This window comes from Neovison vison, chromosome 2 (genome assembly GCF_020171115.1).
Source record: "Neovison vison isolate M4711 chromosome 2, ASM_NN_V1, whole genome shotgun sequence".
NCBI classification, from domain to species: Eukaryota; Metazoa; Chordata; class Mammalia; order Carnivora; family Mustelidae; genus Neogale; species Neogale vison.
Window position 1 is genome coordinate 83,141,928 of NC_058092.1, and position 13,135 is coordinate 83,155,062.

The 13,135-nt window shown below is 37.4% G+C and overlaps 1 protein-coding gene across 1 annotated transcript in view; it reads right to left on the reverse strand.

Annotated features, from left to right (window-relative positions):
- The window catches only part of DPYD (dihydropyrimidine dehydrogenase), an 841,951-nt gene that overhangs the window by 111,987 nt on the left and 716,829 nt on the right, over positions 1–13,135 (reverse strand). Inside the window, exon 20 of the mRNA XM_044238740.1 lies at positions 11,392–11,571. Within this exon, the coding sequence (XP_044094675.1) occupies positions 11,392–11,571 (180 nt within the window). The remainder of the gene's footprint in view (positions 1–11,391; positions 11,572–13,135) is intronic.

The following is a 13,135-nucleotide window of genomic DNA, read 5'->3' on the forward strand; positions in this document are numbered from 1 at the left end:
GTGTCACCTGTGACCACAAAGCACACACTATTATAGGGTATGGATCTGAGTCATGTAATAAAATCACTTCTAGTAGCTAAACAACACAAAATATGTTGAGATTGAGATATTAGGTGGTTAACTAGATTGATTATGGGCAACCTAACAGAGTGATCATGTTTCTAAGGAGAAGAGGAAAGGGGATGGATATTTCATCTGGATATATTAACTGATTTGGCTAAATACAAGACTGATAATCATTCAGTGCAATTAAAGATATCTTGGCCTATCCTTCCTAGGCTTCTAAGGTTTTGGTAAATCTCTTCAATAGCAGTTATGATCTGTATAATTTGAAAGCTAAAACAAACAACAACACCAACTAACTTATTATGTTTTTAAAATTTATTTATTTATTTATTTTGGGGGGTAAATCAGATCCAGATTTTAATTTCAAAATGTAGACACTTAATTTTTTTTTCCCTCAAATCTTAGGACAAATTGGCATAAAGCTGACTTAATTAGAATTTCTGTTGACTCTTGGGGCGCCTGGGTGGCTCAGTGGGTTAAGCTGCTGCCTTCGGCTCAGGTCATGATCTCAGGGTCCTGGGATCGAGTCCCGCATGGGGCTCTCTGCTCAGCGGGGAGCCTGCTTCCTCCTCTCTCTCTGCCTGCCTCTCTGCCTACTTGTGATCTCTCTCTGTCAAATAAATAAATAAAATCTTTAAAAAAAAAAAAAAGAATTTCTGTTGACTCTTTACATTATCAAAATGACTCTTTGACCCCTTTAATTAGCAGAAAATTTTATCTTTTATCTAATGCTCCCTTTATTCAAGTGGGCAGATGAGCTTAAACAGAGATAAAACAAATATATATTTTTTCTCAGGGAGAATCTCAAGGGCATTGCTCAGCATTACACCAGAGATATTTTGCCTTACTCCATAAAATCAGGATTAGGAACAAAGCTAACTGGTTTGCAATAAATGTGCACTGATTTTGTAGAGTTCTTAGGAGGAAGTGTAGGGGATGGGTTCGAGGGTAGTATTTGAATTCAAATTTCATTTTACATGCTTATAGTAATGCTTTCTTTATAAATCCTCAATCCCTACCCAGAACAAGAAAAATCCTAAGTTTTCTTTTTTCCTGGTGTAAAAGTAACGTCAAAATTAATGTGGCTAAGTGTGTTGAAGATGGAAAGTACTTTTACACAAGTTCTATGTGTATAATTAATATCAATAAGGTGCATTCTGATTAAAGTAGTATATTTGATGGAATATGAGGAATTACACTTAACTGCATATTTTCATGAAAGTGACAAAAGAATAATCACATTTGTGCTTGGCAATTAGATACCTGTTTATGAGTGAGGAGAAATAAGAAATCATGATTTTTAAAAGCATGATGGATGAAGCAAAGCATGGTGGGATGATGCAGAACAGTAAAAATGTTTGGTTTACACTTTATTTCAGACATACAGTAGAGGATTGCAAAGAAGCAGCTGCAGTGGTTACGAAGACTGCAAAACTCAGTGCTGTGCAATTCCTAGATTGGCCAGTGGGCAAGTGGTCAGTGCGCCACACTCAGGGAAGTGAGAAGCTATATCCTGTCAGGTCTTGTCCTGTGTGCATGCGGATGGGGGCATTGCCACCTGATCACACAACTCTGCTGGACTTGGCTTTGGATCACAGCCTTCTTCTATATATTGCTGCCAGCCACCACTACCAACTGATTGTGGAGTTGCCCTGTGAAATAGACCCACTTACCCCAGAGATGGGAGAGAGACCATTATGAGAAGGCTGATAGCGGCACAAACTATTTTGGCTATAAGAAATGCAAAACTATCTCATTCTACAACATGAGAGACTCCTACCAGCATATCCCCTAATGGTTCACTTTAAATTCTGGTATTGCTACTGGGATTTGGCAACAGTAATAGACTTGGCCCTTCTACCTATTTTAGGACAGGGAAGAACCACTCATGCTATTTTACTGCCCAAACTCCAAATTAACAAATTTTACCTGGAAAGTGAACACTTATGAATTTTTAGAAGCTTTTTTTTTTTTTTGGTAAAAGGGAGTGTTTCAAAGGACAAAGATGCAAGCTTTTGACCAGATCAAACCAAAGTAAGCTAGCAAAATCATGTTATCAGTAAACAGTCAAAAGAAACTATACAAATAACGTGTATGTATCACATATACAAATTACCCCAATATTTCTCTATGTCTACTTGTGTTCTATTTATGTATCTGTGTGGCTCTGTAGCTACCTCTCCATCATATATTTTAGAGTGAACAATAACAATAATGGGCATGTGCTGAATGTCTGCTTGCTATGTGTTATGCACTTCATATATGTGATTTCTAATCCTCACAAAGTACTGGTGAAACTGATATCATTATCTCAATTTGCCAGTACAGGAATAGAGGATTGTGTGATTCAGTAAGCTGGCCCAGGTTCACCTAGAAGGAAGCCATTAAGCCTGGATTCTAGACCTACTAGACTCTAACACTGTGCTCTTTTCACTACAGCACGCGGACTTCTGTGTGATGAGACCCTCAGAACTACAAGAAGGGACTATCAAATCTTATTCAACATTTTTTTTTCCTTCTAAGTGGGACTAATCACCATTTACAAACAGGTGTCTACCCTATTGTTAAAGGACACTTGGCATTTCAGCATTCTACCTAAGATCCTACTCAAACCATCTAATGATATTTAGAGATGCAATTAAGTCCCCATAATATCTATGCAGTAGACTCTGATCTGGTAATTCTTGAATTTGAACCCCCAGGAACTGGTGCTTTTGTTTTTGTTTGTTTTTTGTTTGTTTGTTTGTTTTTTGACATGTCTTATGAAGTGAGCTCCATCAATAAAAATATTTATCCCCACACAACCTGGCTAGTCAAAGAAAAAGATCTTAATAATACTGCTTCCTGTTTCAATCAGTACCCACGTAACTGATAGAAATGCAGAATGTCATCTGGAAGTTTTCTTTCTTTTTTTTTTTTTTAAAGATTTTATTTATTTATTTGTCAGAGAGAGAGGGAGAGAGAGCGAGCACAGGCAGACAGAGAGGCAGGCAGAGGCAGAGGGAGAAGCAGGCTCCCTGCCGAGCAAGGAGCCCGATGTGGGACTCCATCCCAGGACGCTGGGATTATGACCTGAGCCGAAGGCAGCTGCTTAACCAACTGAGCCACCCAGGCATCCCAGAAGTTTTCTAATAATATAAAGTACCCAACTGAAAGCCTCAAAAAGAATAACCACAGTGACTCAAAGCTGCACTGGGAAAAAATAACATGGACGAGAATCACAGGCCTATAAGATAAACTTGAAGGAAAGTGGCTTTCATCTCCCTCACTCCCTCTTTTCTGAGCTAGTTCTGCAAGTTGTATCAGAGAAAAGAGAAAAAAAAATGTTATCATAGATGGATGAGGGTTAGTTGCAAGAGCCTACAGGTGTGTTCCTCATCATGGACTTTTTATTTTAAGATCTCCAGATACTTCTGATGAAATTAAATTATTTCATATTATTCCAGTTTACATTTTTTAAGTATTATATATACATTTACTCTGTTCACAAGTTCTTTGTGAGATGTAAATACTATGTATTCACAAGTTCTTTGTGAGATGTAAATACTATGAATATTTTCTCTCATTCTGTGACTTGAATTTTCATTTATTTAACTGTGTCTTTTGATGGCCAGAAGTTAATCTTGATGAAATGTTATCAATTTTTTTTTTCCTGTTGGTTAGTGCTTTTGGCATCCTATCTAAGAAATTTTTCCTCATCCTAAGATAATGAAGCTATTTACTTATGTTTTCTTTAAAATTTTTATACTTTTATATCTATGATGTATTTAAAACTACTCTGTGTCCTGTGTGAGGAAAATACGAGGTTCCATTAATTTTAGCACCGTTTATTGAAAGGACTTTCCTTTTTCCACTGAATTGCTTTGGCACCTTTGTGAAAAATCAATTGAGTATATGTGTGTGGGTCTATTTCTGGATTTTCTATCTGTTCCATTGATCTATTTGTCTATCCTGACACTAAAACATGCTTGTTTGATGACTGTAGGTTTATAGAAAAACTTGAAGGCAGATAGTTCAAATCCTCTAACTTTGTTCTTTTTCTAGACCATATTGGTTATTCTAGCTCTTTTAAATACCAATGAAAATTTTAGAATCAGCTTGTCAGCTTCTACAAAAACATGTGTCGGGATTTTGAATGGGATTGTGCTATATATCTACAGATTAATTTGGAGAGAACCTATCTCTCCATTGATTTTTTTTCTCATTATTTTTTTCTCAGCAATCCCTTATAGTTTTCAGTGTGTGGATATTGCATACATTTTAATTTGTTGCTAAGTATTTCATGGTTTTTAAATGCTATTGTAAATGGAATTTTAAAATTTAATTTTCTGGTTGTTCATTGTTTCTATTGTTCATCTAGAAATACGACTGACTTTGTATATTGTCTTCATATCATGAAACTTTGAAAATTCACTTACTGATTTTCAATGGTGTTTTTACAGTTTTTTGAGGATTTTTGATGTATTCAATATTACCATCTGCAAATGACAGTTTTAGTAGGTTTCCAATCTGGATGCCATTTATTTCAGGTCTTCACTACACTAGTTAGGACCTCCAGTACAATACTGGATAGAAGTGATGAAAGTGGACATGCCAGCCTAGTTCTGGATCTTAGAAAAGTAAGTTTATTTATTCGCCATTTAAATATGATTTATGTTGTATAATTTTTTATACATATCCTTTATCAGACTGAGCATGTTACCTTCTATAACTGGGTTTTTAGTATGAATGGATGTTGAATTTTTGTTAAATGCTTTTTCTGCATCTAAAGACTTGAACCTGGAATAGGTAAAGAAAATTCAGTAAAAAAATAAACCTAATTTTTAAGCAGGCAAAAGATTTGAATAAGTACTTAACAGAAAAGGTATATGGATGGCCAATAAAAAAAAATAAGGAAGTGTTTAATATCATTAGTTTTCAAGAAAATGGAAATTCAAATCACAATGAAATACCAGTGGACATATAATGTCCATATAATGGTTCAAACGGAGAAGGCAGAGAATGCCAAATGTTGGCTGGAGTGTGAAAGAACTGAAACACCCACCCATGCAGTTGGCAGGAGTATAAAATGGTACAACCACTATGAAATCTGTTGGCAAACTTCTTCTAAAGCTCTTACATCCCTTTAGGACCGAGACACTACACTCCTATGTCTTAGTCAAGAGAAATGAAAATAGGTATTCACAAAAACAGTTATGTCTGAATGCTTATTTTGAACATACTTACAATACTGGAAAAGTGAAAACAGCTCAAATGGCATTTTGAATGAATAGCCAAATTATGATATATTTATTCAATGGAATATTATTCACCAACAAAAAGAAATGAGTTACTGGACACCCACAACAACAGGGATGAATCTCCAAACCACTGTGCTGAGTGAAACTAACCACACACACAAAAACATACATCTTCTAGAATTCTAATTATATGACGCTACAGAAGATGAACAAACTAATCTATGATGATATAAACTAAATTACCTTTACTTCTGCTGGTGGAGAGGTGGGAGAGATAATGACTGGGAAGGGGCAGAAGGAAGTCTTCTGAGATGTTGGTAATGTTTGCTATCTTGACAGAAGTGAGGATTGCATGGATGTATGCTTTTGTCAAAACTCAACAAATGGTTCATTTAAGACCTGTGCATTTTTCTTTCTGCAAATTGTATCTCAATTCGGAAAAATGAAAAGCATGAAAAAATAAATAGCATGGAAGATAGAAAGCTTTTAAAGTTGTGAAGAGGAGGTACTAGTGCTCTTTTGCCTCTAAGACTGGGGTTATTAGGCCTCTAGTAATGGTCATGCTCATGACGTCATATGGTCCTTTTGGACAGTTCTTTGTTCTCTGTGTTGGATAACATGTCAGAAAAAAATAAATAGATGGTTAGACATTTACATATAAAATAGCGCAACCAGGGGGCACTTGGGTGGTTCAGTCAATTAAGTGTTTGCCTTAGGCTCAGGTCATGATCACGAGGTCCTGGGATCAAGCCCCACGTCAGGCTCTCTGCTCTATGGGGAGCCTACTTTCCCCTCTCCTTCTGCCTGCTGCTCCCCCTCCTTGTGCCCATTCTCTCTCTGTCAAGTAAAGAAATAAAATACTAAAAAAATAAAATATTACAATCAGAGAGCAATAGTTTTATAAAATCACATCACTTGTGGCTTTAAAATGACATGAGAATGATGTATCTGGTCAAATGGATGTACATATTTTTGTTTCTGTCATCAAAATAAAGCCTTATTTTAAGGGGTGCTATACAAACACATTGACAGTTTTCCTGATTTTATCCTAATGAAAGCTTTTTAATGAGCACAGACTATATTCACTGGTTAAAGCACTGATGTATATTTCACCATGTTTTAATACCTACTGAAAGTAATCTGGCATATTTGTTGTTTCTTTCTACAATCTCTCCTATTCTTGAAAGGGACTGGCTGGAATTTTAGTAATAAATTGCCTTTCTTTTTTCCTTCCAAATAAGGACACTGCAGATAGTTTGTGCAGTTTAATCCTATAACCATGCAGCATTGTACTAGGTGCTTGAAAACTCAAGTATAAATACGACATCGTCTCTGTTTTCAAGATGCTCATAATAACTTCGGTGATGAACAAGAAGACATATAACCAGAAGGTAATATAATAACTGCAATACCAGTTGAGAAATGAGAGACTCAATTTTCCCAGACAGAGAAGAGGGTCGTAGATGACTTCACAAAGGAAGTGACATTTACAGTACATCTTACAATAAATAAGTGATGGATCAATATATTTATTCAGCAACTCAGCTACCATGCCACTGCTCCTAGTGGTACATGTCGTGGCAGACCCGGGCACACAGTATGTGGTCTGAGTCCTCAAGAAGCTTAGACTCGAGGTATTTTGCTAAGTTAAGAAGGAATAAATGTTGTTCACCTGCCCACCTCACTCCACTCTGACTTCTTTCCATCTCATTTTACAAAACTAGGCTCACACATGAAATAGGACTTTTTCCTTCTTACACTCATTTCATTTCTGCTGCGATGGGGGAAGCAATGGCTTGGCAAGGCAAATGACTACTGGCTTTTACTGCTACCACTTCGCTGTTTTCTTAGAGAGTTCATTTGTCATTCATTGACATAAGCGGCATTTACTGAGTCCTTACTGTGTATCAGTAGGTGTCGAAGGAATTGGGAAGTGGGCCTGCTGTCTAGTAGAGGAAAAAGACATTTAAAAATCCAAATGCTGTGTGATACGTGTTACAACTAAGGCTGAAGGAAAGGAGAAATTAATTCTGGTGTAGAGCTCAAAGAATAACTCAAAGAGAAGGAGGTTCTTGCGAATTTCTCTTCAGTGAGCAGAAAAGACATTCCAGATATAGGAAACAGAAAGTGAAAATGCATGCAGATCCCAACCAATCAGTAGTTTTGGCCTGTACTGTTTCCCTTTCGAGGGCTCTTGTTTAGGAATCCTACTCTCCTCTTAAGCACCAAAAAAAAAAAAAAAAAAAAGGTGAAATCATTTCCTTCCATGCTTTTTGATTGCGAAATTTCTGTTCTAATTTTGGAGCATCCAATTTCTTTCATATTTCCCAAGCAAATAATCTCAACATACTGTGATTTGCCACATCTAAAAATTCCAAATACTAATATCTCATTTTCTGATATCACTAAAATAGATATTTTGCCTCCAACTCTAAAGAAGAATTTGTGGATAAAGTTATACTTGCAGTGATAGTCTCAATTAAATATTCTTCACAACCCCTTAACCAAAACCCTTGGGGCCAAATACAGCTCGGAATTCAGAATTTTCAGGGGGTGCTTTAGAAAAGTAAAATGGTGAGTGTGCCACATTTTACTTAATACCCCAGCAAGATGTGGGTTAGCAACCTGGAATCAAACACATTAGTCTCTCTGCAGTAAACACGTAAATGTTCACTCTAGAAAGAATTAAATAAAAATTAGTAATAGTCTCATATCAGTTCAGGTCATCTTTGCTGCCAAATGAAACACCTGGTTTCAGGACTTTTTGATTTCAGAATTATTAATGAGGGACTCTGGACTTAGATTGTGATTATCTTCATTTGATAGTTTTAGAAAGAGATTTGGAGAGATTAATTAACTTGTCCAACTTGCTCACCTAGTTAAGTAACAAAACATCATGCAAACCCACCAGTCTGACTTTGGTCTCTGCTAGGAACCTCTGTCCCGTGTGTGGCAAATGACCACTTCACTTTCACTGAGCTGCCTAGATTGTCACCAGGGGGAAGGAGGCCTTGAGATTACCGAGTATAAACCAAGTGGGCACTCTGCTTCAGAGACCCCCCCTTTCCGAAGATCCTGGGAATAGCCTCTGCTTCCTTACCATCCCAGATTTCCTTACTGCTGACTGTCTGCATGGACTGAGGATGTTCCATCTTTGATGGCAAAACATCTCTGCCCTCATGATTCTTTTTGCCTTGGACCTAACTGCTGCACTAATTCCCTGCCTCAGTTTCCTCATCAGGTACTTTCAGAGCACTGGCCATTCAGAGCTTAGTTCACTGCTTCTCTGGACTTCCTTGCCTGATTTTCTATTTCACTTCTTCTCTAGCTCAACATCATTTAGTGCCGGCTTCCTCCACTGAGAAAAGCTTGTGTTGTGCTCACAGCTCACTTCTCAGTCTCTAACGCTATTCTGTTGCTATTCTCTTCTTTGTTACTTTTGGCAATGTGTGTCCTTGGATCTGTCCATCAGAACTACCATGTGACAAGATGGGTTCCCGGACCCACCTCTGATCCACTGAGTCAGCACCTCTGGGAGTGGGGTCAGAGAATCTGCATTTTTCACAAGTGTGCCACATGGTTTTTAAGCACCAGCAGTTTGAGACCCACTGCTCTGTGGTGTGCAAAGCTGGTGACTGCTCTTCGTATGGGGTCTGCTCTCAGGTTTGCAGGTACAGATTTATACACCTTGCACCATAAGAGCAGAGCAAACTATAAATGCCTGACTTCTTGCCTTTTCAAAGCCACCTAAAGAAACATCGCTTGGGAAGTTTCAAGAATTAATAAGTGAGGGTATGCAAAGGGAGAGTATATTAAAGATACTAATTAATTAAAAGATAACACAACTAATTTGGCCAAATCCTTGTTTCCATAGCTAACATCTCATTTCTCTCCATCTTCAAACACTGTACTGTAATTGGTTTCTTCTAAATTTCTACTCTAATTTATTCTAGCCTGACCTCTGAGTGAAAGATTAAGTAGAGTCGCAATTGTACTTTCCAAACAAATCTTTTCCTGCCTAAAGAAGCCAGCTACTTCTAGCAGGTCCTTCTGAAAAGGGTCTACACTATCTTGTTTCCCCTGTAACATGAAAACACTGTAAAGAACGGCATCCTATTCTTCAGCTAATGAGAGAACAATCCCAGCTGTCTTCGAAGATAGGCGCCCCACACTGGCAGCACCATGAAGGAACAGTTAGGAAGCCCCCCGCCCCCACCCCGTACCCTGGATCCAGTGTGCTTTGATTCACTGTTAGGGACATTAAGCTCAAGGGGACCATCCCCTGTTGTTTTGAACACATCAGCCCACACTGGGGTATCCAGGAGCATATCTCTACAACCAGACCAACTGCTAGTTCCTCAACTTGGGGTTGAGCACTGAATCGCTAATATAATCACACAGGCAAAATCTATGTGGAAAAAAAACAACCTTTTTAAAATGATAATGCTGAAAATGACACGATTTTGATGAAGTCTGGGCTCACCAAAAAAAAAAAAAAAAGTCAGAATCTAGATTCCATCTATCAGAAAATCAATTTCCACTTATGTCATTGACACAAGTGTCTCCACCATTATTCATCTTTTATTTGAATATGTAAGTTTTGAGATGAGTGTGGAAGTCCTTTAAAGACAAAACAGCACAGTGCAATGTGCCTACTTAACATTTCAGCTTACACGGTGACCGCTCGAATTTGAGACGATGCTTTTATGGAATGGTCATAAACCATCAAAACTACTGTGTCAGAACCAATTTACTTGGGATATTTACACTGAATGAGTGTAAAGTTATTTGTAAGAAAAATTTTTTTTTTTTTTTTTTACGCTGTGAACAACCTCCAGATATGGATGGTCATTGATAAAGGCAAGAGCACTCACTGTCTAAATACTGCAGACTCAGTTTATGATAATATGATTAGTTACATTAATAATGCTGCTTAGGCACAGTCTTGCTAATTACAATATTATAAATATTAATGCCACCCACTCTCTTTTCTGTTTGATTGCCACTCATGGAGTCATTCATCACGATATTTTCTAGGAATGCGCACTGTAAGATTTTCTTTCTTTCTCCCTTTTGTTTCTCATTACTGGACTTGCAATCATGTACATTATTTTTCAAGAAGCCTTTGTTTTTGGCTACCTGGGAGGGGAGTCATAGTTTGCATTAGAAGTAGCCAAATCCAAGTCAGTTATATGACGTTTCTCTCATTCTTTCAGTCTCTACTCCTGCCATCCAAAGCAGGGTATCCAGGGTTTTTGTTTTCCATTCTTTTTCATGTGACCTGTTTCAAGTTAAGATTCATTTGAATTATTAAATGCTTCCTTAAAGAATCTTTTTATACTTGCCTTTCTTTTTTTAATGTTAATTATTGATGTAGTGACAGGCTGAAAAGACTAAGAATTATAATTTTTTCCTCCCCTCATTCAGGACTCAAGAAACGTCTTCTGACAATGGTTGTCTATTTAGAATAACACAAAGGAAATACAAAGGCAAAATGCTGAATGTTGTTTTAGAGAAGATTTGCTAAAATCACTATATTATACAAAATGTAAATGTAGTATATATTTCTCTGAAAATAGCAGTTAGTGAGAAAGTTGGGACATAACCTTTTGAGCCCAGGTTTAACCACATAGGGGAAGCAGTTACAAAAGATACTGATTAGATTTTAATTTTAAAAACTTCATCATATTATTCAGGGCTCCAGTGATTTGATTGTCTTGAAAATAAAAAGGTAATGTTATAATTTCCAGAGCTTGTTAAAGAATAAAGAAATCCCCAGCCTCCCACTGGAGAGAATGCCAGTCATCACCACAGTAAGCAAGAATCTGGAGGCACTTCACACTACAAACTTCAATCTTTTTTCCTTTACATGACCTTGTGTTATATTGGTTTTATAAAAATGTAACTCACAGACCTATCATATAGCTGTAATCAAGCCTCCTTCAGAACGATTCCACTACAGAAATAACATCCAAAAGGCACTGTGTTTCCTCTGTTAATGAGATAGTGGGAAGGAAAACAAGACCTGATGTAGAAAGCACCCGAGGTAGAGTTCTTAAGGACCAGAGGAGAAGTGAGCCCATACCTTTCCCATGAGTTCCGCAATAGGGGGAACTGGTTTCCCTTTCTGGTGACTCACGGTAGCTGGACTCTGCCCATCCCAGTCTTGTAGTTCTTCAATGCTTTTCAGATACAGCAGGGCTCTGAGGCCAGTGCAGTAGTCTTGGATGACAGTGAAATCCTGATTCTGAACAGCACTGCATACCTAGAAAAGATGGAGCAATCAACCAAATGTCAATCTAAGAGCTAATTCTCCAAATGGACTCACTTTGCATCTATTCAAGAAAAGCGATTTACGTTCCAGGCACTGTTCTAAGCACGGCATACCAATCATTTTGTGGGGATGGGAGTGGTGGGGAGGGAGGGGTTATAAAGAGGCACAAGGAAACTTCCAGGGACAGCGACTACTTCCATCAACTCGATGTGGTGATGGCCTCACAGGTATACATGTATTTCAAAAATGGCCAGATTGGACACGTTAGATATGCAGTTCACTGTACATTAGGCAAACCTTAGTACAGCTGTAAAAAATCAGATCCAGTCAGTTGGATTTACAAAGAATCCAATGTAGCATAGCATAAGAAACAACCTTTTAACTCTCTCGTTTTCTGTCCTTTGGGATGTACTGCCGGGAGGTAGTTCTCATGCCCAGAGGTGGTCATGCCAAGGCTGGAACACTGTTCATCACTAACTCGAACACCACTGACCCCTGTCTCCCTTTTCATCTTTGTCTACTGGTGTTCTTCTTTTTGTTCACTATGTTCCAATCACCAGGTCTTTGCTCTCTTCCTCACATCTGCCATGTTCTTTCTTTGCCTTAAGACTTTTTCATAAAATCTTGCTGTCTAGAAAATTTTTCCCTTCTACCCATGGTTGACTACTGGCCCTTTCCCTTATCATGGTAAATATAATTTCTTTGAGGAGGCCTCAGAGAGCCCAGAATAGGTTAAGGCCTTCAATTACTACTACATTTTTTTCCTTATAACTATTGCATTTGATGTACAGCTCACTCCCCAAACAGGCTGAAGCTTCAGGAGGGAAGAACCTGTTACTTATCTTGGTCACCATATTAACCCCAGTGTTGAGTACAGTGTTTGTCACTTATTCTGCTCTTAATAAATCTATGTGAAGTGCCTGGATAATTTAGAAGAGGTATTTTAATTTGAGTGACCATATGTTAGAAAATAAAGAATTTAAAAAATTCCAGAGTAAAGGAAGGCTGAATCTGAAAAACTAGGATGCTTCCAATAAAAATAAACTTGAAAGTCTGTGTTGGACTTTGAGTTAGAGCTTGAATTTAATGGATTTAGAAAAACACTTCTAGGTTAATTATTACCAAAGGCACCTCCAAAAGCAGGAACAAAAAATCCTTCATTCCCTATTCTGAAGTGCTGTATGTTACTACAATGTAGAGAAGAGAACTGAATAAATACAGAGAAGAATATTTTCTATGAAGCACATTATATTACATTAAAAAATTGTTTCTTAGGAAGAACAATTTGAGTATTAATTAGGCCTCTTAAAACTTACTGAGAGTTGATTTTTTTAAGAACAATGATGAAAAACATCATTATAATTTCCTCCACAGGATTTTTTTAAACTGTAAGTCAACTGATGCCTTACTTTACCTTCTTCGTTCACAAGGAGATTCCAATTTTTTGTAGTACATGCTTATGGTATAATTTTACTCTAGTCTTAAAATAGTTCCCCATATGACCATAAGACATCAAATTTTGAAAACACACCATATCATGTTCTTTATGGGATGT